Below are 27,506 nucleotides of genomic sequence, written 5' to 3'. Positions count from 1 at the left end.
CTTTGGAAACACCTGCAAGGTAATTCCTCGATCCGCTTGCAAAGAATGCTCAAAAATATGTTAGCCACACAGTTTGCTAGCAAACTGGCGAATTGCTACGCATATACATACACAGATAACTACACGTAGCCTACACAGGCTAGCTGCTAATAATACCTGCACAGATAACATTCTGCGTTTAAGAAGAATATTCGCTTGCATAAAGAAAAACAGCGATAGTGAAAACAGCGATGTCACGAATGCAATAAGTTCGCAACGCTTTGTATCGTTTCCTAACTGCACGAACACGAATTCACCTACAAACAAGAATGTGTGCTGATGAAAAATAGCAGCATGAATACAACTGATACAAATGTTTCACCTTAGTACATGCAGCTGGTGGGAAATCCTTTCGGGGAATGGCACGTATCCACTTTGCTCGCGCGTCGTCATCTTTGGGAAAAAAAAAAAAAAAAACTTGCACTATTTTTCCCAATATCGAAATTGACGGTATATACCGGCACAAAACACTTGCATACCGGAACACAGCATCGTGAGACATGACGATGCAAACAAATATCCATGGTAGTCTCTACACACGCAGCATGAGCGCAGCGCAACACACAAGGAAGACACCACGCTTTCAGCGTATAGGCAACGAACCCTGACAGCCAAGGGAAGCGACTGCGTTGAAAGCGAGCAGGGTGGTGTTGCCACTGGAGCTGCACTGTCGGCCGGTGGGTGCAAGCTGCAGTGCAACTAGATGGCACAGTGTGTCCACAAAGGAGCGCGAGCCAGTAGCCCGCATGATGCGCTTCTCAGCATTAGCACGCACCGGCACACCATGCATTTCGGAAGCGTCGCGCAGGCTTCGAGGCGCGGGCGCCGAATGTTCGAAAGCGCGAAAACGGAGTCCCGCTGCACTACTCGCTTCACACATAACTCTTTTCGATGGTGGCAATAGGGTGTGTTGCTATATTGATTCAATGCTAATGAGTTGTCGTCAACAGTCATCGTGGGAAGGGTTCAGCCGAATTTTTTATTGAGATAGTAATTACATACGCATGATACAGGCGCATTCACGCCGTCGGTGTCGTCGGAGCTACTCTAGGAGGATATAAAAGAAATTGCTGGAGCGGAAAGGACGCTCTTCAAGTGAAGCCCGGGTCTCCACGCGGCAGAAAGCTCGGCGGCTCGGTCGGATTGTGTGCAGCGACTGCAGTGTGTGGTGATCTTTCCTGGAAAAGGAGCCTCTGCAGGAACTTCGTTTGCGTGCAGACCGATTGCAACGAGCAATCACTTCGCACCATTTCCATTTGTGCTTCGAGGCCGCGGTGCTCGCTGTGCATGTTCGCAACGTCTCTTCTTTGCACTTGCAGCACTATGCGCTTTAGCTGTGGCACGTCAGGCTTCACACCATCGAAAATAATGCAGCATACACGACTGCGCACGCGCGAAATCCGGGAAGCGAAGCGGCCCACCTTGCTACCCGAGCAACGTTCAACCAACTTGGTCGTAAGCCAGTCTCATGTACCGGCGGCTGAGTACTTCCAAATGGCAGCCCTAAGCTGCGGTGATCTGCTGAACATCTACAAAGAAGAACGTCGACTGTAACCGCCACCGCACAACTCTTACGGGTGCGCAGCCCAGAACTCTGAGGCCGGCGCAAACCCATAGAGCTTGAAGTTCCAGGTGCCTAGCTGCCATCATCAAATATAACCTTTCAAAATGCACATATTGTCGCCTGGCATATAGGCAAGCCAGGACTACAATTTATGGGAATGCCCCAACAATCTTCCCCTTAGAGAGCTCACGAAGCACCGGAGGTGTGGGAATTGACACTGCGTTTGACGGACCTGGTCATTCAAACCAGGCTGAGCTCCATTCTCCCCTCTCATCCGCGACCGTGTTCACGCCCTTTCCGTTTGCGCGTCGACAGTGCGGTGCTGCCTTTAACAATTTCAGGCATGCTGTGCCTGCGAAATTCAGCACCTGTTTACATTGGGACGACACGTGGCGCACAATGCGTGACCTCCAACACTGGCTGGCATGAAGCGAGTAAGGCAAGCAGCATCCTTCATAGAACAAGGTTATCGCGGCAAAATTTTAGGCAGAATTTCGCGCTAGAATAATATTCACCGACGATTACAATACTCCCTAATGCGAAATTCGAGCGCAGCGTTTTGTACGTGATTTCATGTGGCGATATGTTGAGGCATAGAATGTGAGAGAGACGTAGCAGATACGGCAATCCTCGACAACCTGACCCGCGGGTCAAGCGCATAGGGTTTTATACATGACTCCTCGAAGGATCCAGTGCGATCGCTGGTGCCGGATGCCTTCAAGAAAGTACTACACAATTCGCGTCGCGCATACGCCCGGACTACAAAGCAATTCCAAACCATGACAGAAAGTGAGAGAGGCATAAAGGAGAGATGCCTCTACCAAACCATGACAATCGAGGCAAACCCGAGCGAGATCTGACGTGAGCAGACGGATAGGACGAAACGAGCGGTCCGGCTGTGACGAGATACGAGTACGCGCCGAGCCGTCGGGAGGGTCCGCATGACACCAGTTTCCCACGCGCACGTCACTGAAGGGGCCGCTCTCATTGGTCTTCACCGCACGCGGCTGGCGTCTTTCATCTAAGGCTCCGCGTTCACTGTTTCATCTTTCGCTGTGCTCGTTCACTCGGTTACGACGACGCCGCTCGCCGCAGGAACGGGCCCCAAAGGCCGGGGCACATGGAGCGTTTTTCTCGACGAATTTCGTACACCAGAAAACGCCGCGGATGTGTAACGCCCAACTTCCGCTAGCTGAGGATTCATGGAGAAAAAAAGCGGTGGGTGCCGCCTCAATGTGACCAGACACTGCTTTCGTTAACATGAAATGCACAAATAAAGTTTACAGACCTTTGCTCTTTCTTTACAACAACTAAATACAAAAGAAAAACCATAAAACTTTGTCTGAAGCTCCTTCAGTTGCTTTTAATAATGTATCAGTATATTTTGTGCCTGTTTAGCGGGGAGATTGCGTCGGAAATAAGTGGTGTGGCCACGCTGTGCGTAATTGGAAATCGTTGACGTACAGACGTATCTCGGTCTCTATAAACTCTATAATGGACCCTTCCACTATCCAACAACATGGGACGCTTCCGCACCGCGCAGATAAGCTTATCGTTCAATTCCACACGAGCTGCCTTCGAAGTCATGGCAATGTCGCTAGCACAAACTGCGAAGCCCGCTAACAGAGAAGCACGAGCGCAAATAAGTATGTGCCGGCGAGGAAGACGGAAGTGACGGAGGTGTGCGTCAGTGAGCCATGATTGGCTGCCCTTGCTGGCCGCTTCCAGCAGCGTCCGAAGGCACGCGCCAAATATCTGGTTGGTCCTGATCGGCGGCGGCGGGCGTTTTTCTCGATGCCGGGAGACGAATGTGCGTCGTCGCGCGAAAATCGCAGACTTGCCGTCATAAAAATGCTCCATGTAGCCCGTCTTAAGAGCTGTGCTCGAAAATAAGCGGCTGTATGACGCCGAATGTTCTCTGAATATCTCTAAATGTAGCGCGAAGGAGGCGCACGTCACCAGAGCCAATTCTATAGCCATTGGTATAGGATGCAATTTTTTAAAACTTGCGGTCTCGTTATGTTTAGTCACGGTTTTATAATTGTCGATGGTAGCTAGGGTATATGCAGTGCACCCGCCATCATTAGTTCTGTGCAGTACGTTCCTTCTTGGGGCCACGTCATCACTTCGTTTCCTGATTCCCGTGTTACAGTTTCATAGGAACACATCATGCCGATACCCTTTTTAGACTATACAGAATTTAATAACTGATATCGTGACAGAAAGCACAGCCCTTGAAATGGATTACTCGTGCTTCCACAACAGATAGAAATGCGTGATCAGTTAATTACAATATGCCACTAATTAGGTACTTTGGCTAAATATTTAAGGCACATATAGTAATTCACGTATTGTAGTGGATGAGTGTGCGAGCCACATGCGCTTCGAACGAATTTTCAGAATGTACGACATACTCATTCTTGAAGTACGCTATGAAGTACATTGGCCTTCTAGTTATCGATGAGAATAGCATTCTTTTCCTACTTAGCCGTTTTGATCCATCCATCCATCCATCCATCCATCCATCCATCCATCCATCCATCCATCCATCCATCCATCCATCCATCCATCCATCCATCCATCCATCCATCCATCCATCCATCCATCCATCCATCCGTCCGTCCGTCCGTCCGTCCGTCTTCTTACGCCGGCCCAATGGCACTTGGTGTGATCCCATACCAAGTGGCCTAGTGGCCACTTGGTATGGGCTCCTGGTCTTGCTGCCGTCGCGCTCGTTCCATTGTCGTCATTCTAGTTTCGTGATCTTACTCTTGTCACGCCTTCTACCCCGACCCATGGCCGAAGTTGACTAATCCCTAGGTCCCTAGGTCAGGTCGGGATTCCGTTGTGGACGTTGCATCGACGTCATTCGAGCTTTGTCATCCGACCCTCGTCATTTCGTTGTCGTCAGGCCATCGTCGTCATACAGTCGTCACGTAGTCGTTCTCACACCGCCATAGTGATGCCGTCGGGATCGTTCAGTCGTCGTCATTACAGCTTTGTGATCTGACTCTCATCATGCTATCGTCGTCACTCCTATTCCGACCCAGTGGTCCAAATTGTCTAATGGTTTGTGCCACTAGGAATGGGTTCGGGTTCATGATGACATTGTGGCCGTTGCATCGTAACCATTCCAGCTTTGTTTTCCGCCTCTAGTCATGCCGCCGTCATCTCGTCATCTTCCTCCCACAGACGTCGTCATATTACCTTTGTCGTTCCATGGGCGTCAATATTTCTTGTCCACTGTATTGTGATCATATGCTATCATCGTCATACAGTCGCTGTTTTGCCTTCATTGTTAGACCTTCGTCGTGATGCCATTGTGGTCATGCCATCACCGTCACTCCAGCTTCATCATCCGACTCTCATCACGCCATCACCATCACGTCATCGTCGTCATACATATGTCTCATGATTGTCATTCACGCCATTGTCGTCATACACTCCTCATCATCCCATTGCCCTCCTGTTATTTTCGTGCCATCGCTGTCAGTTCGTCGTTGTCATACAGTCGTCGTCATGCATTCGTTGGCATACCATCATCGGGATGCCGTCGGGGTCGTTCTAACAGGAACATGGTACGTTCGACATCCGACTCCCGTCATGCCATTTTCGTCATGGCGTCGTTTCACTGTCGTTATCACTGCAGTATCATCATTCCCTTTTCGTCACACCATCGTCTTTATAGCACCTTCTCCGGGTCATGGAATCCATTACTTAACCATTCTATTGTAATCATGCTGTAATCATTCAATTGTGACGATGCCGGCATCGTCACGTCATCGTCTTTATTGCGTCATCCTCCCACAGACGCTGTGATGTAACCGTTTTCATAACGTCTTCGTCAAGCCGTCTTCGTCATGTCATCATTACAGCTTATTCATCAAGTTGTAGTCATACCATCGTTTTCACGTCATCACCATCATACGTTTATCGTCATCTGATACTTCTCATGTCATCATTATATCGTCATCGTGATTTAAGAATCGACGCCTCATTCTCGTTATGCCAACGTCGTTGGACGGCTTTGTCCTTCCATCGATATAATTCCTTCTTCGTCATTTCATCGTGCCTGTTTCGGCATCATACAGTTGTCGTCACGCCTCCATGCTCATGGGCGACCTTGGCAAGCTAGTGCAATAGCAGCGTGGGACGATGTTCGAGTATACGTCACATAGACGAAGCAACGAAAGTCTCAGAATTACCGCGGCACGTGCTAAAAAAATGTGACGTCACTACAATGTTCGGTTGCTATTCGCATCACCGTCAATAGCCATCGTGAGATCAGTTATGCTGTGGATTTTTACAGCATAGCTGTATAGGGCTAAGATCCGGGATTTCGTGCCGTCTGTGTGTTGAAACTATTATCACGTGAGCCGATCCTGGTGATAGCGCAGAAAGGGTCCAAGCTCAATGGCGCACCTTCCTGTGTGCTCGGAGACCTGCAGCGCACCCTTCAACTACCCTTGTCGCATTTGGGACCCAAAGAGGTCCCAGGCACAAGGGTAAGAACAGTTGTTCTTGAAAAAAAGAAATGTGCCGGCAACAACGGTACCGAAACCACTGCCGTTCGCAACGCGTCCATAATGGTGGCCTTTACCAGCGTACCGGAAGCGTCGAGCTCGCTCCTTCCCAGCAGGTCGCACCAAATGCGGGGGCCGCCGGGTACCTTATTTGTCGACTTCGTCGGCACTGGGAGGCGGTTCTCAAAAGTTCGGAGCTGGAAGACCAGATCTGGGCCATTCGGCTGGCCGAAGATGCAGCCTGGGTACAAGCACTTCAAGCCACCACCTGAGGCCACCAGTACTAAAACTGCTGGACCAGTCTTTTTAATAAAGTTTATTTTCTTGTAGGTTTAAGAGACCGTTTACAGTGTCCCTGTGCATAGTGTCCCTCCCACACGTACTCTGTGCTTACTCTCTCCCTTTCTTCTTCTTTCTATTCCCCTTTCCCCCACCCCCAGTGTAGGGTAGCAAACCGGATACTCTTCTGGTTGACCTCCCTGCCTTTCCTGTCCTTGCTTTCTCTCTCTCTATCTCTCTCTCTCTTATTTTCTTGCAGAACTTTTTTCAAAAAGCGCTGTTAAAAAATATCATGAGCCATCCCACTCTGTAAAGGTGGTTGACAAGCGAAGCTATTAAGCACACGACACGGAGTTGACAAATAATTTTGCACAAAGGTACAAACTCACACGTACATTGTCTTGATGGGTGGTAATCGTCACGAAAGGCACGCACACTTATTGTCTTGATCGGCGGTCATCATTTACCTCGCAACAGCAGTCACAGTCTTTGAATATGTCAAATCGATGCACGTGCGCCGCTGGGTGGTCCGTCGGGCCGGATCGGTGTGGCATCGCAAGGGATGTCTGCAACACGGAATGCGTAAACCACTCCCTTTTCGGTACCAACACATCCGCACCGAAATCATCGGCAACGACAACAGGGGTAGTGTCATAGCAGCTAATTCACCGAAAGTGAGTAGCCATGAACCTTACGGGACTATGCGTCATTGAACGTTTTCCTTGCTTACGGGCGTATGAGCCATCGCCCATGGGTGTATGAGCAATTTATGATGACAGTTTTTGTTGACAGTGAACAAAAATGCATGGATCCCCAGCCACATACAGCTTCGCTGTAAAACTTCTCGGTACAAACGCGCTAGTGCCACGGCTCACGCGTTCGTCGTCGTCGTCTTCCACAGCTGGCTGTTGCCGCTCATGATTCAAGGGTAGAATTTCATTTCTTTAGTCATAATGGTGAGGCCAGGTTTACAGGGGTATGAGCCATTGCTTAAGGGGGCATGAGCCATTCTTTATCTTACGTGACGGACATATTTAATAACAGAGGTGATACGCGAATGCGTGTGCGTACCTTGATAGGCACGATGACCACAGATTAGGACAATAGGTATGTTCGCACCTTTGTTCAGTATTCTGGGTCACCTCTGTGTCGAGCGCTAAACAGCATCGCTGGTCATCCACCGTCACAGAGTGGAATGGCTCGTCAATTTTCTTATCACCCGCCGCGTTTTCTCAGTGGATATGGTATTCCGCTGCTAAACACGAGGTCAAGGGATCGAATCCCGGCGATGGTGGCCGCATTTCCAAGGGGGCGAAATACGAAAACACCCGTGTACTTAGATTTAGGTTCACATTAAAGAAGCCCAGGTGGTCGAAATTTCCGGAGTCTTCCATAACGGGGTGCCTCATAATCAGAAAGCGGTTTTGGCACGTAATATACCATAATTTAATTAAATTTTCTTATCCTTCAATGCATAAAACGGCGGTTTGTTGCAGAATTGAGCGGTATATCAGTTAGCTCACGGCGCATACCTCGAAACCAGTGCCGTTTTCAAAATTTGTTTCAAGTGGATATGCCTTTGCAAACTGACCATCTGCAATTGGTAAATGTCAACATGCGCACCCTTAGACAATTAGATGAAAACCTATTCAGTGTTATTTCCTGGCGTATGAAATTGTGCGTTGCGCCCGTTTTTCCGGAAGCGATGTCAGTCGACAGGAGTGACGCCAACGCCTCAGCGAGCGCGGCGCTGACCACTCAATGAGCGATCTGGGGGGAGGGGCTGAAGTTGGGGAGCAACGGGAGCAATTCTCAATGTCGCTGGGGAGAGGGAAGTGGGAAAAAAGATGATAGAAGAATGTGAGCAGGGTTAGAGAGTGGAAGGTGGAAGGTGGCAACACATGGCGCGACTCTATGGTATCACGATCACATGACACTGGTCAGCTTCTGCGACCGGCAGTACTCGCGGTCTGCTTTTCGCAGCACCAAGATACTCGGCAACCGGAGTGGATACGTGAAAGAACGGTTGCAAGAGACAGCTATTCGCTTTATTAAAACGATGGTGAGCTAATTGATGTGAGCTTTTTATTTAGCCACAACTTACAAGCAAACACGAACAGGACTTTACGGATGTATTTTTCTCTTTTGGAGAACTCTTCTGCACATACCGCAGCGAAAAATTTTGTTTGCCTTGCACTGCAGGAGCTACGCGAGTGGCATTGGGGTGTTGGAAAGGACAGAAAAAAAAGCCTTTCGAGCAAAAAAAAAAGCATAGATAATTTGCAATTTAGCATTTTTTTGTTTTTTATCATATTACTTGGTTCTTGGTCTAATCTCACGTTGAGTTTGTGCTATTAAAGAAGGAAGTATCATCATCACCATCAGGATTGTCAAGCTCGAGTATGCGCGTGCATCTGCAATGAACTAGAAGAAGAAGACGAAGAATCTTTGCCCTTCACCTGAACCGTGTTATCACACGTCGTCGCGGCAGCCCTCAGTACCAAGTACCAGTACGACGTTGAGATGTACTTCTACCGCGGCAATCTTGGTGAGCAACATGCGCATGCTTTTGCGTAGGTTTTCGCCAATTGTTTGTACTATGGCTAAGTACGAGTGGATGCGGTATTCGGGCGCTCCCGGAGGGCCACCGATTGCTCTGCCCTGAAATATCTGCGTGCCTTCGCCATGAAATCGTGGAATTCTGGCTCCTAAACCAGTTGTAGATTCTACTGCGGTCCTCCCACATGCGAGACAAAAAATGAGAACTTCCTCCCTGTGCGCTTTCGCAAAGTAGTGGATGTTTAACTTGCTGGGGTGTTGCACTGCTTTTTTTCGCAACTGTGTTTTCAGTAGTTGCGAACTTAGCATTGCCGCCACACATGTACCGATGGCGGCGGCACCGATTCTCAAATTTACAAGCACCTAGTGAAAGACTGCATCATTCTTGGAGTATACTTTTTCAGCCCCCTTTGGCGAGAATAAAGTAAAACAAGCTTGAAAGTATATTCAGAAAACGTTTTTCGTGTTTGAGCTCGTTACTCTATCAAAACATAAAGGGAGCAGGAAGGCCATAGTCACGTGTATGACGATCCGCAGTGTTATTCGTTACTTGTCCATGCCACGTGTGCGAGTTTAGAGAGAATCGAGCATCGAAAAAGTGCACAAGCGAAGGGACCGATGCCGCATTTGCCGCACCTGCGAAATCGCAAGCGAAATCGCAAGCGAAATCGCACTGTGAAACACGCTTAAGCCTAAGAACCGTCGCCTACCCAATATTACATTCATTCGTTTAATTTATGTTTCCGCGCCTAGAAGTGCCAACTCCGGTGCGAAAAGCCCTAGCGGCTAAACGAGTTTAGAGCGCTTGAAACAATACGTGAGGTGTATTTACATTGTGCTCGCGAAGACAGAATACGCGCGCATAAAGGTTCCTAGCATGACCGCTATTTCCAAGAAAACATTGGAGGTGATGGCGGAGGGAACGTTCGTGGGTCCTATTGTTGTTTGTCGCAGCTGCCATTAGATTTCTTACAAGTTTAGAGCTGTGCGGCAAGGTGTTCGTCTAGGCATTTCCCGATTTCGCCTTTAAAGTAAGGTAAAAAACTAGGTGGAAGAGAGACTTTTTTTCAAGTTGCTCAATATTGTCACTGCCAATTTGTGGTGAAATGTGTTGGCGAACCACTGCCCGACCGATATCTACGAATACATGATGTTGGTCTCATGTGGTCTTCACGCTACATGTAAAAAGAGGGATGGTGGGATAGCAGGGTGCAATAAGGTGATGATTAAGTGTTTTAGCATCATAGTGCAGGTTAAGTGGAGGAAGGGGCAAATTGTCATGACCGAATACGTCGGGCCCCTCGGGATAAAACCGATCATTCTAACGAAAGCAGCTTTCTGTGTCCTGCAAAGAAATTTCGCTGATTATAAGTTGATTTGGTATTGGCGCTTCCGACGGGATAATCATTTCCGCACTTGTTTCTAGAGATTCTTTAGGTTATGTGTAATCACGCTCTCTTACTTTCCAACGCAACAATTTGACGTATGTTTTCATTTTTCAGCATTTCTATTTTAAATTTGACCTATTTATGTGCGTAGAAGTGTTGATAAAGATATTCCACTCTAGGCAAAGGCACCCCACTGTACAAAAGCTACTGGATAAGCAATTCATCATTTTTCGTTATCATTTCGAGGAATTGTACCCAGACCTTTCAAGATATTAGCGCACAACTACGGAATTTTGATCTGGCTATAGAGCTAAACAATTTGGCCCCATTTCAACGAGAAGATTCGGCCCCTTGTAAGGGCCGCACCTCGTCAAAATTATATAAGTGCGGGCCTCACACGGGTCTACGCGGTCGTTGTCCTATTCACTGAGACAACTCGCAACATCCACTTGCTGTGACGACAGACGTAACCCTTTCTGTCAAATGGGACTCTAAAAGTCACACGTCTTCAGCGGTAGTGTTTATCAAGCAGATCCTTGAGAAATTTGAAGGAAAACATATGCACGGTTAGGCTAAGCTGCTCTTTTAATTTGCATGGCGTTAGGGAACATGTTACCTTGCTTAACCATATGCGCCTATATCTTCAGCTATTGAAACCGTATTTTGTAAGAATTGTTTTATACTCTGTTTATTTCTTGTGATCCATGTGCTCCGTGCCTGATCCCGGAGATAGCATGGGCGCAGCTTTATGTAACGCAGTGACGAGAAAAAGATGAAAAAAAAAGAAATGTAAATAATCAATGCAAAACACAGCTCTAATTTTTTCTTTTGAATATAGCGCATTTGAAGTGCAGATTGACTCAGAATTCATTTTATATATTGTTAACAATAGTGAATTCCGGAACTAACATATTATTATTGTTTGATAGATCACGGTGACTTCTGATTTTAGGTGACAGAATAGTGACATTGCGCATGCCCCATAAATTGGGTGCTTCGACGAAAGAATGCGGGCAAGTCAGGGCCGTTAAACTTACACTTTGAGATTTGACGGGGTGACTAGCTGCTCCAGCCCCGCCACTTGTCGAAGAATATAGCTTTGTCTCAGAACTTTATCTGAAAAACACTGCAACACGGTGCAGCATGTTAACCCCACGAAGCCGAAACGCCATTCCACAGAATGGTAAATGAAAACGTCTTGTTAACCTTTATCTTTGGCCATGGAAAGTGCATTAGTAAAGAAAAGAAATACCTGTGCTAAAACCTAATTAGTACTAGATTTATCAGAATTGAATCCTCGCTCCTGCTTATCAAAAACGTTACTATGGGCTTGGAGTTGTTTCCCGCGAATAAATCAACATTTTGTATTATTGTACCTAGCGCATAAAAATATATGTGGTGTTTTGTGGGAATGAACTCTGAGTTTTCAAGAAAGATTAGAAAGATGACTAGAAATGTGCCTAAGCACCACCTAATTATTTTGATTTGAAACTGGTACCAGTTTCATAATGCAAAGAATGGGTAGGCATGCAGACATGGACACAAGAGGCGTTCGTGTTGTCCACTTCTCTTGTGTCCATGTGTGCACGTCTTACCCCTTCTTTGCATTATGAATCCTTGCTAACTAGCTCAGCTTTCTCTCGTTCTAAGCTGGTACCGGTGTTGTGCAAAACTATGAGTTGCGGAATTTCACTTCATTGGTGGTGGTTGTCTTTGCTTTCAGGCGATGAAAATACGGCCACTGGAACGCAGGGAACGCATGGCGACCTACCAAGTGAGCGCTTACTCCTGTGAAATTGTTCGCAGTTTGTCCGGTGCTTTCTGTCATTAGCTCGCGGGTTCTTCTAGTGATGCTTTTCAGGCTTCTGCACACGCAGCCTGTCTGTACACATGCTTTACGTGCATTTTCATCACTTTCAATGGTCAACCGACGCATGTGCAGCCGAAGACTGCCCCCCCCCCCCCCCCTGTGTTGTAGAGAGAAATAAATGTTTCATACGCACACAGAAAGAAAATTATGGACAGAAGATACATAAACGGCGCTAAAGTGCCGCAGAAAGGCCCGCGAATGTTTCAGTAGGTCCGCCTATGGAAACATTGGCGAGCCTTTCTGAGGCACACTATCCCTGTTTATGCAACTTTTATTCCACAGTGTGCCTCTCCATCCTAGCAGTCGGCCCCCGTCTTGAGTTACGGACAGAGGCATCCGTCGTTGTGCGGTAACATAGTGTTAAAGCCTGCTCTCTCTGACTCCGCCCCTCTCCCCCCCCCAGCAAAATATTACACCCGAACTTGATAACACCCGAGTGGCGCCAAAACGCCCAATATTAAAGGTAGTAGTTAGGGAAAATTGAAAAGCCACCTCCAACCTAAAGTGGACAAGAACAGCACCCCAATATTTGTTACAATGAACACAGTCAATGTTCCTTAAAACGGTAATAAATAACGTGTCATCCCACCATAGAGTGACTATTTAGTCCGTCAACATACTATGAAAGATGCCAACGCAACGCATCAACGGAATAACCGCACTTCTTTCGTCGACACCACCATGGATTGTGTCTTAACATTTTATGCGCTGTCGGTCGGTAATTTCAGATGCGGTTATTTCAGATGCTTGCTCTCCTGAATTTCGTTGATTCACTGAGCTTCTTGAAGCTCTGGTAATATCTGCACTCGCTGCAACGTACTGAAATAGACATGCTTTTATTTGCGCCAAGTGGCCATGCTATCTGCGGTAACTCTTTATATCCGATTCTCACTAAAGCAGAATATATCCTTGTTAGATTATATAAGGTTATGGGGTTTTACGTGCTAAAACCACTTTCTGATTACGAGGTGCGCCGTAGTGGAGGACTCCGAAAATTTGTACTACCTGAGGTTCTTTAGCGTGCACCTAAATCTAAGTACAGGGGTGTTTTCGCATTTCGCCCCCATTTAAATGCAGCCTCCGTGGCCGGGGTTCGATACCGCGACCTCGTGTTTAGCAGCCCAACGCCATAGCCAGTAAGCAACCACGCCGGGTGATATATCATTGTTTACGGAAATCTCGTACACGTTATGCTCTATGCAATGAAAATATAGGTGTCGAATCAAACTGACTGAACATAGCAGAGCCGTTGGGGCATGACGCTCTTTGTCCATGTCTTTGTTAGGTTGTCTGTAACGAAGTTCAAAACGTATCGATATGTTTAATGAACAACTCTCTCAACACGCGAGTGAATCCACCAGTGCATGTATTCTGTTCGCACTTGTCACTATTCACGCTTACCATTCTTTTGCACACAGTAAAAACACCTATCTTAGCCGCCCTTGTTTAAGTAATATTCTCATTTCGGTCCGCTAAAGATTGTTCCAAGTGGTAACCTAAGTAGTAAATAGCGCGTCGTGATTTGCGGAGAAACCGACTATATTTCCTTCCAAGCGGATGTTAAATTGGCGAAGGCAATTCAAACAGAATTGGTGTTGATGAAATAGTATTAAAAAAAATCATTTCATGTGGAAACTCCCTCATTTTCTGTTTTGTCGTGGGAACCCAGCTACCTTAACTACTCTTCAACAACGATAGCGACGTGTGAAGCTTCCACTACAAAGGGAAAGCTCCGCTAAGCCGTATACAATGTCCGAATGACTAATGATAAATTGACTCGGTGTAAACAATATTCTTAGTTGCTGTATTGAAGCTCAGGCCCAAGAAGCTCCAAGTTTGGGTAACACTGTGGAAACTATAGCATTGGCATCGATTTTAACACTCGTCCACTGCTTCAACAATGACTTGCTTATATTGCAACACGTGACCATTATCTACAGTCGACCTTTCCTGTACCATAGCGGTAAAACTAATTTCTCAGAATGCTCATTCACTTTCACTGTATGCCCAACAACGATGCGATCTGCGGCACTGATCTTTTACAATGAAAGGTGCTTTTTAGACAATTCAAATTTTTCCCAACATGTTCGATTGGATTGGGAACAACAGTATGCCGGGGTAGAGCTGTCATATGTAGGGCGAATTTTCTATGCAGAAGTGCTGCAGTAATTTAAAATAAAAATGTATATTTAATAACTGCAATTTGTCTAATAAGCAGACGTTAAAAGGATGGGTACACTAATTTAGCGTATAGAATACTTCAATTTTTTAGAGCGCAGCTCTTTGGCGTCCGTTCCTGGGTTTCGCGTCGTCGTCGTCGTCGGCGTTGTCGTCGGCGTTGTCGTCGGCCTCGTAACCAGCTCGCCGACGAATCTGCTCCGCCGCCGCGCATGCGCGCTGTCGGCTCTCCGGGCGAGGGAGGATGATGGAAGGGAGGAGGAGAGACTGTGGAGGAGGGCTGGCTACACAAATGGCTCTTTGGCGTCCGTTCCTGGGTTTCGCGTCGTCGTCGGCGTTGTCGTCGGCCTCGTAACCAGCTCCGCCCCCCTTTCATCCCCCCAGCGCTAGCAGCGACCGACTGATACCGCTTTCGTGAGTCCGCTACCGCACTCACGAAAGACGTCGTGCACTTCCTGCAACTCGCATTAACCGTCCATCGATCCACACCGATGTTAGTAGTGGGGGACTTTAATGTTGACATAAAGACAAACAGCAATTTCCTAACACTTATGCGGGAGAACATCCCGTTCTTCTCGCTCGTAACGCGTCCCACGGCTGTGACAACCTCGCGAGGCACTTGTATAGATCTCGTCTTTGAGAATCAAGCATTGGTGTACCAAGTCGAACATATATCAGTCTATTTCTCCGACCACAAAGCTTCCTTCATGACTGTCAAGAACTGTTAGTGGAGTCTTTGTTAAAGGAATACGTGTGAAAAATAAAAAAAAATTCTGTGATAGCGCATACATGTGTTGCTCGATTTCTTTGCCTCAATCTATCGAAAAGGTGAAACAGCTTATTTGCTGCGCTCAAATTTCGCATTAGGAAGTAACGTAATCGTCGGTAATTTTTTAGTAAATTCATTCTACTCTTCAGGTCCCAGATTCACTTACCGCTTCGGCCGTCGCATTTCTACAGGCAAAATGCTCCTGTAGAAAGATGCTAGTGCAAGTTAAAGATCCCAAGGAAAAAAAAAAGTTACTCCGGAGTTCCCGAGAATGACACCTCGCACAGCCCCTGTGTTGCTCGAATGTTAAATTGAATATCAATCAATCAATCAATCAATCAATCAATCAATCAATCAATCAATCAATCAATCAATCAATCAATCAATCAATCAATCAATCAATCAATCAATCAATCAATCAATCAATCAATCAATCAATCAATGAAATCGTATTCGGAATTCTTAGTTCTCACACCCATAGCTCATTTCTGCGCGCTCAATTTGGGCTCTTTGTCATCGCCCGGTGTATAGGTCTCTACATCGAAACGAGAGCCCACCCTCCCAGGGATGGCTAAAATTATACGACGACAGGAATAGGTTTGCGATAGGAGTTGCACGGATGCTCCAGACGCAATAACGCCGTCGGTCCCCCGGTCGCAGTTGTCGTGCTGTCACACTCACGGTGCATGCGCAGCTCCCGCGCGGAGGGTTTAGAGAGTCTCTAGAAATACGGAGGGCGTTTGGCTGCCAACCCACCGAAGTGAAGTAGACGCGACGTGGACGCTCAATCACCTCGGTGGCTGAACAAAGGAAGCGTTCTGCCTATCGCTGCCGGCGCGAGCGTGGTGCGCACGCAGTCTGTAGGCGCACTAGCATTCCGGCTCAGCTGATGCGTGCACGCACTATAGTGTGAGCAGTAAGCGTCAAGCAAACGTTATCTAGTATGCCACTGGGCGCTGCCTAACGCCGTCGGTTCGTGTCAGTCTCATCTTATGCCCCACTGAGATGCGAAGTGGACAGGGTGCACTTTCTTCTGGCCAGCCGGAGCTGCTATGTGTTCTGTGTTGTGCAAATCTGTTGCACCTGCTTAAACTCTTTGCTACAAATTGCCACACTTGTGGATACTTTAAATCAATAGAATTCTTCGTCTAGGTGCCCAGGTTAATTTGGTGCTCCATTCCGTTCGTTTCTTTTTTCACGACGTAAAGGTGGATGGATGGATGCTGTGTCCTCTTGGCAACTAGGTGGTGGGTTGCTCCACCAAGCTCTTCTTCTTATTTTGCCGAACGTCTTGCCTAACGTTGTTTTACAAAAACACACACACACACACGAAAATTCCTAGCGCCCAGCTTTCTGAACCAATATGAAGAACATTGCTTTGTTACGCTTCCATTATTTATGGTCTCCATTCTTTTCTGCCACTAACCCTCCAATCACCTTTCACTAATCTCTATTGCAGGCATGTTTACTTTCTCCCTGCTATCTCTGAATCGAAAGGCTCCAAGGACGCTAGCGGAACCTAAATCGACAGCTGGATAGATACATTCACATTCTAATAAAACGTGTTTCATCGTTTCCCTACCTTTGTCACAGCATGCACACGCTGCTTGCTTTGTGTACCTCGCTTTATAACTCTATCATGAGAAGCCAACAAATACTGACACCAAGGACAACATAGGGGAAATTTCTTGTGCTTAATAAATGGAATGAAGAAGCGATAAGTTAATGGAAATTAAAGTGGATGAAAAAACAACTTGCCGCAGGTAGGAACCGAACCCACAGGTTCGGTTCCCACCTGTCATGATATGACAGGTGGTCATGATCAGTTGGTCAGCACGCCAGATGATGGTCAGATGGTCAGCACGCCATTTAGGTCGCCCGCTACTGCTACAAGGTTGCGTTGCTGTGCATTATCCGCGAGCTTTTCTCTAGCTCTCTCCATGACACAATGTCTGCCCTGGAAACGTCCCTACGACCACTCTTTTGTCGCCTTTCACCCTCCCGACAATCACCTCTGAGCACCTAGTGAGATTTGCAGCGCCGCCGATTATCACCTTTTCCCTCTGTCATACTACCGACGCCTTTTCCTGCCTCACTTTGTCATCCTTTTGAGTTGAATCTGATTTGGCACGGGACTCTGACCGGTTCAATCCTGCTTTCCCTGTGCGGTAGCTTCCGAGGCGGTAAATTTCTTTCCAGCTGCCCAAACCGCAGGTTACACGCATTTCACACACTTTGCCGGCACTCCCGATCCTGTCACGCGGGGAGACGGCATTCCATCTAATTACATCACCACTACAATTTTCTTTCATGATGGCGGCCCTCCAGTTTTTCCTTGGCTGCTCAAAGCCTTTCTTCTACCGCCTTCCCTGCATCTCACTCTACATTGAATTGATTTTTGAGCACTTAAACCCGCTTCACAAGCTCAGCCTGGACGTCATCCATGTTATTTGGCGTAGCACCGACATCGCAGTGTCTGTCAATCAGCTCGATTTTCCCTTCATTATCATCCTTCCCCTCGTGTATACCTAGAGGGACGAGAACTTGGCCGCGTTATTCCACTTTGATTTCTATTAATTTATTATTTGGTTATTTCAATTATTAAGTAAAAATAATTTCCGCTTACGTTGTCCTTGGTGTCGGGCACCCTCGGTTAACCCCTCTTCTTCTCGTTTATTACATAACGAGGGTCTCGAATCCGGAAACATCGATCCGTTAAGGTAGCATGTGTGGGTTTATTGACCGGTTACCTTCACCCAAAAAATCACGTTCCCGTGACGCCTGCGGCAGGAAGGATGCTCCACATCCGCCACCAAGGTCTGCGAGTGGGGGCGCTGGCTAACACTCCCAGGGTTCTACTAGGGAACATAAATGCCCAAGAAAGTGGATGGGGAAACGGCGCCGCGGTAGCTCAATTCGTAGAGCATCGCACGCGAAGTGTGACGGTTTGTTTTCGGTCCCCACTTGGGGCAAGTTGTTTTTTTCTTCCACTTTCATTTTCATTAATTTATCGTTTCTTTATTTCATTTATTAGGCACAAGTATTTGCCCATATGTTGTCCTTGGTGTCATTGTTTGCTGGCTTCTTATGATGTGACTAATAAAAATCGCCCCCCCCCCCCCCCGGTTAACCCTTTACTTCTCGTTGGTTCAATTTAAGCTATTTGCAATGTGTACAACAAGACATGACAAAATCTAAGGGAAGGTTGGTTAGATGGTACGTACTAGGATAAGAAATAGATGTGGTTACGCGCATTATTTTATATTTGTTAACTCCAAAAGGTCACGCAGGGTTTGCATAAGTCAATAAGTAGGTTGGCCCTGCACCGTAAGAGGCAACTTCACACGTCCGGCCTACACCAGACTTTTCAAACATGACAAATCACTAAAAACAATTATTCTTTCTCTTCAAACAGTAGATGATAAACTTGAGCACAGTGTGTTCCCAGAAAGCTTTTGAAATATACTCGGAGTAAGTTTGGCTTAAAATTTAGCCAGTAAAGAGTGCATGAGCAAGGGAAGCCTCAGCGTGAGGACTTGTCTTCGTCACGGCCATCAGAAATATGTTTGCTTGTTGAAACGCTGGCTCCAGGCTGATGCTTCCCTTGCTCACCTCTATTACTGAATTGAAATGTTCATCTCTTTGTAACTTCTTTGCCTTGTTTGAATGCACAAACGTAGATGTTTTTTTTACATGAAACCATAAATTGCGCTTCCCAAGCATCCGTGAGCATTTATTGGGCTTACTTAAATATTTATTTAGCGTCTTTGTTTATTCACAAAATATCTTCAGAGGTCATTGTAAGAATTTTTTTGTCCATACGGTTCCTCGCTTTGCTACGAATACTCCGTTTGTGTCAAAGCCTTTACTGACACTCCTGAACACCAAATCTGCAGCAGAAATATGAAGAGCGGGCAATATCTGATGTGAAATTTAGGATAACTTTTTCCCCCCTACACTTCGTACCTCTCGCCAACGTGTTATGAAAACAATGGGACATTGCAGCTCGAGCTTGTCTTGCTAACAGCACATCTTTGCCTAGCACTTATGTTTCTTTTTTGGTTCTAGCTGAATCAACAAACGCAGACAATAGACATATTGTATGAAACACGTAAAGCAGCGCTGTACGCAATACAAGTAGGAGGGCAGCCCAGAATAAATATCGTTGTCCTAAGCTTCATTCTCCCCGTTTTAGTGGCACGCCGAACACGATGATAAAACTTCACTCGATTTAAGCTTTCGAGTCCATTAAGTAGATGACTATCTGTTTCTGTTGGTTGTAAACTCAGTGACTGACAGCATTAATTCCACCTGACCTCTACGAACATTGTGGGCATGTACTGCTTCATTCACCATTGACAATAAACTTCTTTCAAGTGTTTGTGTGCCAGTTGAGGCGTTTTGGTCACCTTAGTAAAGATACGCGTAGTCATGTTAGAGTACCGTAGACATGAATACCGCCCCGGCGCGGGAAGAAAGCTCCCAAAACTAGCGAGCGAGCAGCGCGACGAGGCCCGTCAGCCGCTACCGTAACGGTCATATTGCTCACTACGTAATGATGATATTAGTTTTGATTTTGTTAGCGCCACCTCTCGGTCGCATACGTTAGTTGACAACGCTACCGCTACTCTTACCTTCCGTGTCACTGTAGAAGGTACAGTTTCCGTTCTCCAAGTTTATATAGGTGTTCTGTGCTGTGTCACTTTGGCGCGCTTCAATGTTGAGCATGTCGTACGTGTTCTCAAATTCAACGCGTTTATATGCTGATAAAACGTGCACTTGTTCTGCGAGGTTTGCCATGGTGGCGGAGGGAGTTTGCTGAGCGTTTGTTATCGTGCCACAATGCTGGAATCTGTAAATGAAGTGTTTTGAACATTCTACACGTAATGTACCGGGATTGAATGCACCGTTCTTTAAAGTAATGTAACATTCGGCTGGTCCCTGTCAGGCTATGACTCCGTATGGAACGACGCGGGGCCAACTCATCATCGCACCAAGAGAAAGCATGAGCAAGCGGAACTTGAACCCTCTCGCCAGAGCAATTGGAGTCTGGAAGAGGAAACACGTCTGTATTTGAGCTGTTGTAAACAAACAAGGTGCGCAGGCGCGGGAGCGTGTCCCCATGGCTGACGCCATGACAAGCATGGAAGCTGCAGGACCCACGTGACCGGAACTCCATCAGATCTTGGTCGCGTTTCCTGGTCAAACGTGAGACGCCTGCGAGAGCTCCGAGCTGGAGCACGGTGCTCCAAACGAAGCAGCTGAATGTGTTGAGAACGCTTGACTTTGACCAGTCGAGCTTAATGCACGCTTCCAGAGGGCTCTGCAGTGCTCGGAAACAACCTGCCCAGTGTAAGAACAGAAGGCTTCGCTTACCTGCACATACACTAGGGATGTCTTCTGCAGAATTTTCCTCTCCTGACTCTTTTCTTTTTCTCCCTCGACAACCCATGCTTCGAGATTCGATGGCAGTAATTATTACCGCCTAATTCAAGCGCCTCTTTCCATGTTCAATGGGTGTGGTAAATCAACCTAGTAACCCTTCGAACAATATGGCAATCCTCGGAGGCAAGCGCCCGCGAATTGGGCAGTTACGGTGCGGTCAGCATGCTTTCCTCTTCTCTGTCAGTTATATTTGACTCTGTTCATCAAGAATCCATTATCCACGTCAACGGGACTTATTGCTGGAGAAAACGCAAGTCTTTCCTTTCGCATAACATCATGGTGACCGAAGATTTGTCCGCGTGCATGTCTCATTGTAACTGCAGAGGGGAATACATCGACACGCGCATCGTGTTTCTGGTGTTGTTTTCATTCAGGAACATGCGTGCTTCTCAATAAATTTTATTTCTTGGATGTTCAGAACAGCGATAAGGGAGGTGCAACGTGGTTTCTGGCCAGACCGTTGAAGCCTTAGCAATCCGCAAAATTGTTTGTAATCAATGCGCGAATTTCATTCGTAAAAAGGGAAAGGGATCGAATGACATAGCAGACAATATCACGACAATCACGTCTTCTTCTGAAACTTTGGAGAAGCTGCTGGTGGCGTGTCACCGTGAATACATTCATTCTCATTGACGATCATGCGTTCCACGCTTTGAGGCAAAAAGTGATGTTATGTGACATAACAGTGTGTTCGTTTTTCGTGCCTTTGCAGCTGTCGAACAACGTAAGTAGCCGTGTGAGGAGTCATTTTGTGGAAAACGAGTAAAATAACGCCTGATACTTGTGGTTCTGTTCTGCGTTGACTGTGCACAAGATAATAGCGCCTTTGTTTTCTCTCTTCCTCCTCTTCCGTAATATTAAGGCGGATTGTGCACTTCATAGTCATGCAGCATACTCCCATTCGCATTTAGACAGGGAAGGCTGAGTTAGCATTGATGCGAGAAAATTATTATGGCTCAAGCGAAAATTTTAGTTAAACCTACTGTTGCTTAGTCAGCATTCTTGTATGCAACTATTGGCGTATTTCTATTGTTTTTTACGTAGAAATAACTCCACAAAATAGAGACTATTTTATTTCCTCTACTTCATAAAAGAAATGCACCTGGCATAGTATAATACCGGTAATCTCCTCTCATTGTGACTGCAGAATTTTAATGAATGGAATTGCTTGCCATAACACCAGCTGCTTTTCCTAACGTATTACGCCACACTGCTAAATTCTTTGTTCCCTACCGGATGCCAGCTACGCTTGACCGCCAAAGACACGCCCTCTATCAGGCTTTTCAGTTCTTTATTATAATGACGGTGATGATGGAGTTTATTTCGGATGATTGCATGTACCTTTGACAGAGCAAATAAAACGTGCCGTGAAAACAAATTCGAATTTCGTTTTGCAAATTTTAAAGCATGAGCCATTTTGTACCTCATAGAAGGCGGTTTCTGAGGGAGAGGGTTTATCAGAGGCGATGAACCCAAGTCTAGTGATAAGTTCACCGATCGCAGAACATTTGCTCGCAATTGCGAACGGTGCGGTGTCGGCCTGCAGCTGGCGGATCGTCTGTCTAATAACCGAGTAGCACTTCAAACTGTCATTCTAGAGGTCAAACGGACGTGAAAGGCTATTTTTCTTCAAAAATATTGGGTTTTACGTGCCGAAACCACTTCCTGATTTTACGTGCCAAAACCACTTTCAAATTATGAGGCACGAGGTAGTGGAAGACTCCGGAAATTTAGACCACCTGGGGTTCTTTATTGTACACCTAAATCTAAGTACACGGGTGTTTCTCGCATTCCGACCCCATCGAAATGCGGCCGCAGTGGCAGGGATTCGATCCCGCGACCTCGTACTCAGCAGCCTCACACCATAGCCACTGAGCAACCACGGCAGGTTTTCTTCTTAGACAAATGCGGCATTAGCGACATTTTTTTGTGCCAGCCATAAGTGTAAACTTTAAGTGACGAAGGCAAAAACAGCGATAAATTAGATATCAGTGAAGAACCCTTCGCTAGTTTCACCACTGCGACGTTAAGGTAGTTGAGGAATGCGATAAAGTAAGCGATAGGGTGCCAGGTACATAAAGGGCTGTGTGAACATCTCCCACGAATTCCAATATGGGCAACGCTGAATCTAGTAAACCCCTAAACTCCAATATCCGGACTTCACGCTGCGCGGCCGTAGAGCTGTAATCTAGTGCTGAATTATTCCAAATTGATTTTATCGGTAGGTATAAAACGTTGATGGCCTTCACGTAAAAACAATGAAATTGTGAGGTTTTACGTCCCAAAACCACGATATGATTATGAGGCCCGCCATAGTAGGGGACTCTGCTATGACTTGGACGTCTTGGGATTCTCTAATGTGCCCCTAAACCTAAGTACAGGGGTGTTTACACATTACGGTCCCATCGAAATGCGGCCGCCGGGGCCGTGATTTTTCTCGAATACGGGCATTTCACGTTTAAAGCGGTCTAGAACGAGAGACAAATACGGTTTTCGATCTTGAACAATAGCGGTTTTGTTCATGGTTGCTTACCTAATGAACACATGGCTTTGAAGGACTGGCGTGTGTACGTAGTTTTACAACAGCGCACAGTAATTTGTGTTACTGTAAATATAAAACTTTGCGAGTAGTAAGCTCTATTGTTCTACCAAGGTTGCGATAAGAAAACGTTATTTTCTTGTGATGAAAATTATTTTTCTTCGTACGTTTTTCATTTCACGACACAGAGACTGGAGATGGTAAGAATCCAATCAAGGTTACTCATCGGTATAAGGCTTTGGAATGTTGCTGTGAGAAAATTTAAAGGGTAACTGGAATTCAATGGACGTGTATGGAAATCTCAGCTTTTTCTTTCCACATACTGAAGTTGCATGGAATGACCCAGTCACGGTGCTAGTGCTTCCGCTAGGTGCTATGTTTGTGGCAGCAAAATCTATTTTCTTGAAGCACCACGTAAGTATTTTTGCGTATGCGATACCGAGCGTGCCATCCTGCAGGCTAATCCTGAAGCCGCACTCGGAGCCACGTGACTGAATTGCAGAAGCAGCAAAGATTCTTCTTGGCGCATCCAGCAGTCGCACGCAATCATACGTGCTTACGACAAAATTTTGCCTGATTTCCGGTAAACACAGATTTGTCTCTGAAAACACTGAGAAAATAATGTCGAACAATGGTAGTCCATGCAGCGACTGAGAAAGAGTCTTAAAGAAATGCGCACCCTTCATCATATCCTGCTTTATGTACGCTACAGTGCCAATTGCAATTAGCATTACTGTGAGGGCTAACACCTTAACACAAGCTCAGCTTCAAGCCTACAGAGGCCCATAACATGTACTATCATTTCGATTTTTTAGCATTTCCGTATGTGCCTCCCTGTTAAAAATGTTTGCCTGACATTTTAACTTACAAACTCCTTTGAACTGCCTATGTTTCCGCGGCTTCAAGCGCCAGGGTCGTAAGTGCACCATAGTTACAAGAGGAGGTATGGTTTTAATAATTGTAGGCATTGGGAGGGCTGTAATAAGCTTTAACTACGCCTTTTTTTATTCTGTGCTAGTTTTGTAGAAAGAAACAGAGGTTTCCACTTATACTTAATATTTACGTCTTCGACGCCAGGAAATGCTGATGAAAACAAGCAGTTCAGAACAGCTTAACCATGGTTGTTTGGAACATTAGAAGTGAAGTAATAAAAAAAATATGTTGACTGCAGTAAACAAGTGTATGAGTATTGTTACGACACAAAAGAAACAGGGTTTATGAAACAGGCTTCTAAGCGAGCCTCAGACGGGTCAAGAGGCCCACCTTCGCTCCCTCCTTTCCCCCACTCCTACTTCTTCTTCCACTCATGTAGCTACATTTACTGTAACATTTTTTCGTGAACGATCCGTCTTAGGGTCGACGCTAGGTGAAACGAGGAGCTCATGTTGATACTGGCCACAGCGGTAACATTGCCAATCGGCCAAAATGAGGTGTTATTCGGCGCATATTCAAGGCCTCAAACATGCGGCAGTGCTTCATGACGCCAGACCCTGAAGTGTGAATGGCCTTGCCGATTAGGAAATTGTACTCTTGCTCCGCTGTGCCCTTAAACAGAAGCCCGGCATTGTCTTTCTTGGACATTCTTGCGTTGGCTTGCTTGCAGAATTTCAAAATATCCTCAATGTAGGTAGTGAAAGTCTCCCCTGGTAGGTGTACTCTGATCCAGGCTGTGCTTGCGCGTTCATTTTTTTCGTACTAATCAACGAAGCATTCCTTCAGCACATCGACGAAACGCTCCCACGTCGTTAATATTGATTCATGACTTTCAAACCACATCAGGCCAGTGTCAGCGAGTGCGAAGTCAACGTTGGTTAGTCGGCAGTGTTCCAGTCGTTAAACGTGCTCACTCGTTGGTAATGCCCTAGCCACTCGTCCACATCTTCATCTGCTTTCCCGGTGAAAACTAGAAGTTAGCGGTAGTAGTGCCACCTACCATCAGGCATCGATCCCAGAGTGGCAGGCGTCGGTTCTATAGCGCCTCCATCGTTGGACATGTCAGCAGGCGATGGTGGTAGTCCGGCGAGGCGACAACTGCGGCGAAGAATAAATGTTTCCAGGTACACCGTTACTTCCATTACCCCGCCACCCCCAGCCAAATATTTACGACACGAAAGAAACGAGGTTTATTTTACACGCTTCACACTTCAAGCTGAGCCTCAGATGGGGGCAAAACGTCATTGTACCTCCTTCGCCCCGTTCACACTTCATCTTCCACTCATGCGACTACATATGCTGTAATAGCATACAAATTACTGCGCCAAAGGGGGTCTCTCTAGACTTAGGCTATATTAACGTTAATTTAGACTTCAGAATAATGATTAGGACGCCGAAAAAGCAGGCGTATACATGGCTGGATATGAAGTGCACGCCAAGACACTGACGCCAATTTCAGGACGTGCTTCGCAATTTACACTAGAACCGTTCATCGCAGCTGTGTACGCTTTAAAAAGTTTTATTGGAAGTACAGCTGCCCCAAACACACGTAACTTGTTTTTATTATTTGAATGTTCCAATGGCAAACGCTATTTATAGGAAACAACCAGAAACCTTCTTATCTCTACTCTCTCCTAAATTGTGACATATCAGCATTCCAGTGAGTTGCTTCCTGATGATTATTTTTTCATGCATTTGTGTCAGCAAAATATAGCTGCACCAGAACCAAAATCGTTGAAATCAAGTACTCGATACTTTATAAGGACGTCTTAGCACATTCGAGATCCTTTAGAAAATTAGGTCACGTGCATGTCACTGTGACCGAAAGCGTACAGTTGTGCCACTGCAAACCTGCTCTCGTATTAACAAAGAGCTCTTTTGATAGAATTGTCCGTAAGTAAAAAAAAAATTCAGCCAGTCATGACACCGGACCTATTAGCGAAAGTGACTGGCGAGTGGCAAAGAGCTGTTACCAACGAAAAGCTTCGTGAATTTCGTCCCTGTTTTTTTGAACATCACTATCGCTTCTGTGCAACAGTTGTTACATTGAGATAAGCAGTATTTTAATGCACAATGTTATATTTACAGCTGACGACGAGTAAGTTGCTTAACTTTGCCTTGGTGGCTAAACCTATCGCGTTTACTGTTTTCGCGATTGCAGTGTTATTTCGGCATGTCACGCCGTAATGCAAAATGGTGCTTTTATTTAATGTAATTTGGCGCAAAAATCCGCATCATACGAAAAGGTACTTTTAATATCTAAAAGCCTGAGCAAAGTTATAAGCTAGCTCTGAGGGTTGCGGACGAAACTTCAAGCCCGAAAAAATACGTAATTCTCACCGTGATGTTTGCACGCTGAAGCATTGCGCAACGCCTGCAGCCATAGTGCTTGAAAGCCTTACTTTGCTGTTCGCACAGGCATTTGGTCTCTTGAGGGCGACGAAAAAAGCCAATATCATTTAGGAGATGCTCATTAAGCTAACACAAGTACCACCTACAAGAGCGGACGAACTCAGGCACCGAAATACATTTTTCAGGTGCAACATCCCTCATTTATTTGACTCGTGATCTAACCTGCCCGTAATTCATCACTAGACCAGAAATTTGATATGGATACGCGGTTCGGGCATGTGATCCGTGACTTATACCATATGGCAGTAGCAGTCCTCGTAGTTTTGAATTTCAACTGAACACTGGTCCAGAAAACAAAATTGCACAGAAAAGAAGCAAGCAGAGAAAACAAAATTGAGACTCCGATATGAAACGTTTACGAATTTATTACTCGTAGCAGGTTGCATTGAGGATGGGGCCGTTATAAGAAAGCAGTGACAGCGTTGGCCTGCTGTCTTCGAATGCATCTCTTCGCGCTGGAACACAGCATGTTACACTGCAATCTCGCCTACCTGTCAATCTTGCAACAAAAATTGTGAAAAGGGCCGGGGCAGAGAGGCGAAAGCAGTACAGAACGCGGGGGACTCATAGTGCTTAAGGTGGTCGCTCGAGCTTTCTCTACGGGGTGATCACTTCTAAGCTTTCCGGAATTTGAAAAAATCGCCTCTTGCAGATAACATAATTCTAGTCCTCGAGAAGAATTATTCAGAGAGGCGGACATTACATACATAAGAAGTCGATACATACATTCAACTAATTAAACGAAAAAACACTAATTATCTTATTACGGCGCATATTGCAATTTAAGAATTGTAGCCGGTGAGTTTACAAGGCGCATCCACTTGAATTTACAGAATGACAACAGAATATAAGCGCAAAAATGCGCTGTCCCGCTTACTTACTTCACAATATTGTCTTTTTTGAAAGAAAGTACAAAAGTAACTGGAATTTGTCATGTATTTTCCGTGCCTTAAATAGGAAACATCAATAGATGAAGAAGGAGGAAAGGACAGGTGGGACGCTGGTGAA

At 46.0% G+C, this 27,506-nt stretch overlaps 1 protein-coding gene across 2 annotated transcripts in view; it reads left to right on the top strand.

The window, feature by feature from the left end:
* Positions 1-8,839: 8,839 nt before the first annotated feature.
* Positions 8,840-27,506, top strand: part of LOC139059080 (uncharacterized) — a 78,541-nt gene continuing 59,874 nt past the window's right edge. Inside the window, exons 1-2 of one of the 2 annotated variants that reach the window (XM_070536974.1) lie at positions 8,840-8,953; positions 12,076-12,126. In XM_070536974.1, coding sequence (XP_070393075.1) covers positions 8,929-8,953; positions 12,076-12,126 — 76 coding nt within the window. In that variant the 5' untranslated portion in view covers positions 8,840-8,928. The remainder of the gene's footprint in view (positions 8,954-12,075; positions 12,127-27,506) is intronic. The other variant, XM_070536973.1, reaches the window with a different exon arrangement.

Source organism: Dermacentor albipictus, chromosome 4 (assembly GCF_038994185.2).
Source record: "Dermacentor albipictus isolate Rhodes 1998 colony chromosome 4, USDA_Dalb.pri_finalv2, whole genome shotgun sequence".
In the NCBI taxonomy this organism is placed as follows: domain Eukaryota; kingdom Metazoa; phylum Arthropoda; class Arachnida; order Ixodida; family Ixodidae; genus Dermacentor; species Dermacentor albipictus.
The sequence above is the reverse complement of the archived record's forward strand: the minus strand, read 5'-3'. Positions and strand labels throughout refer to the sequence as shown.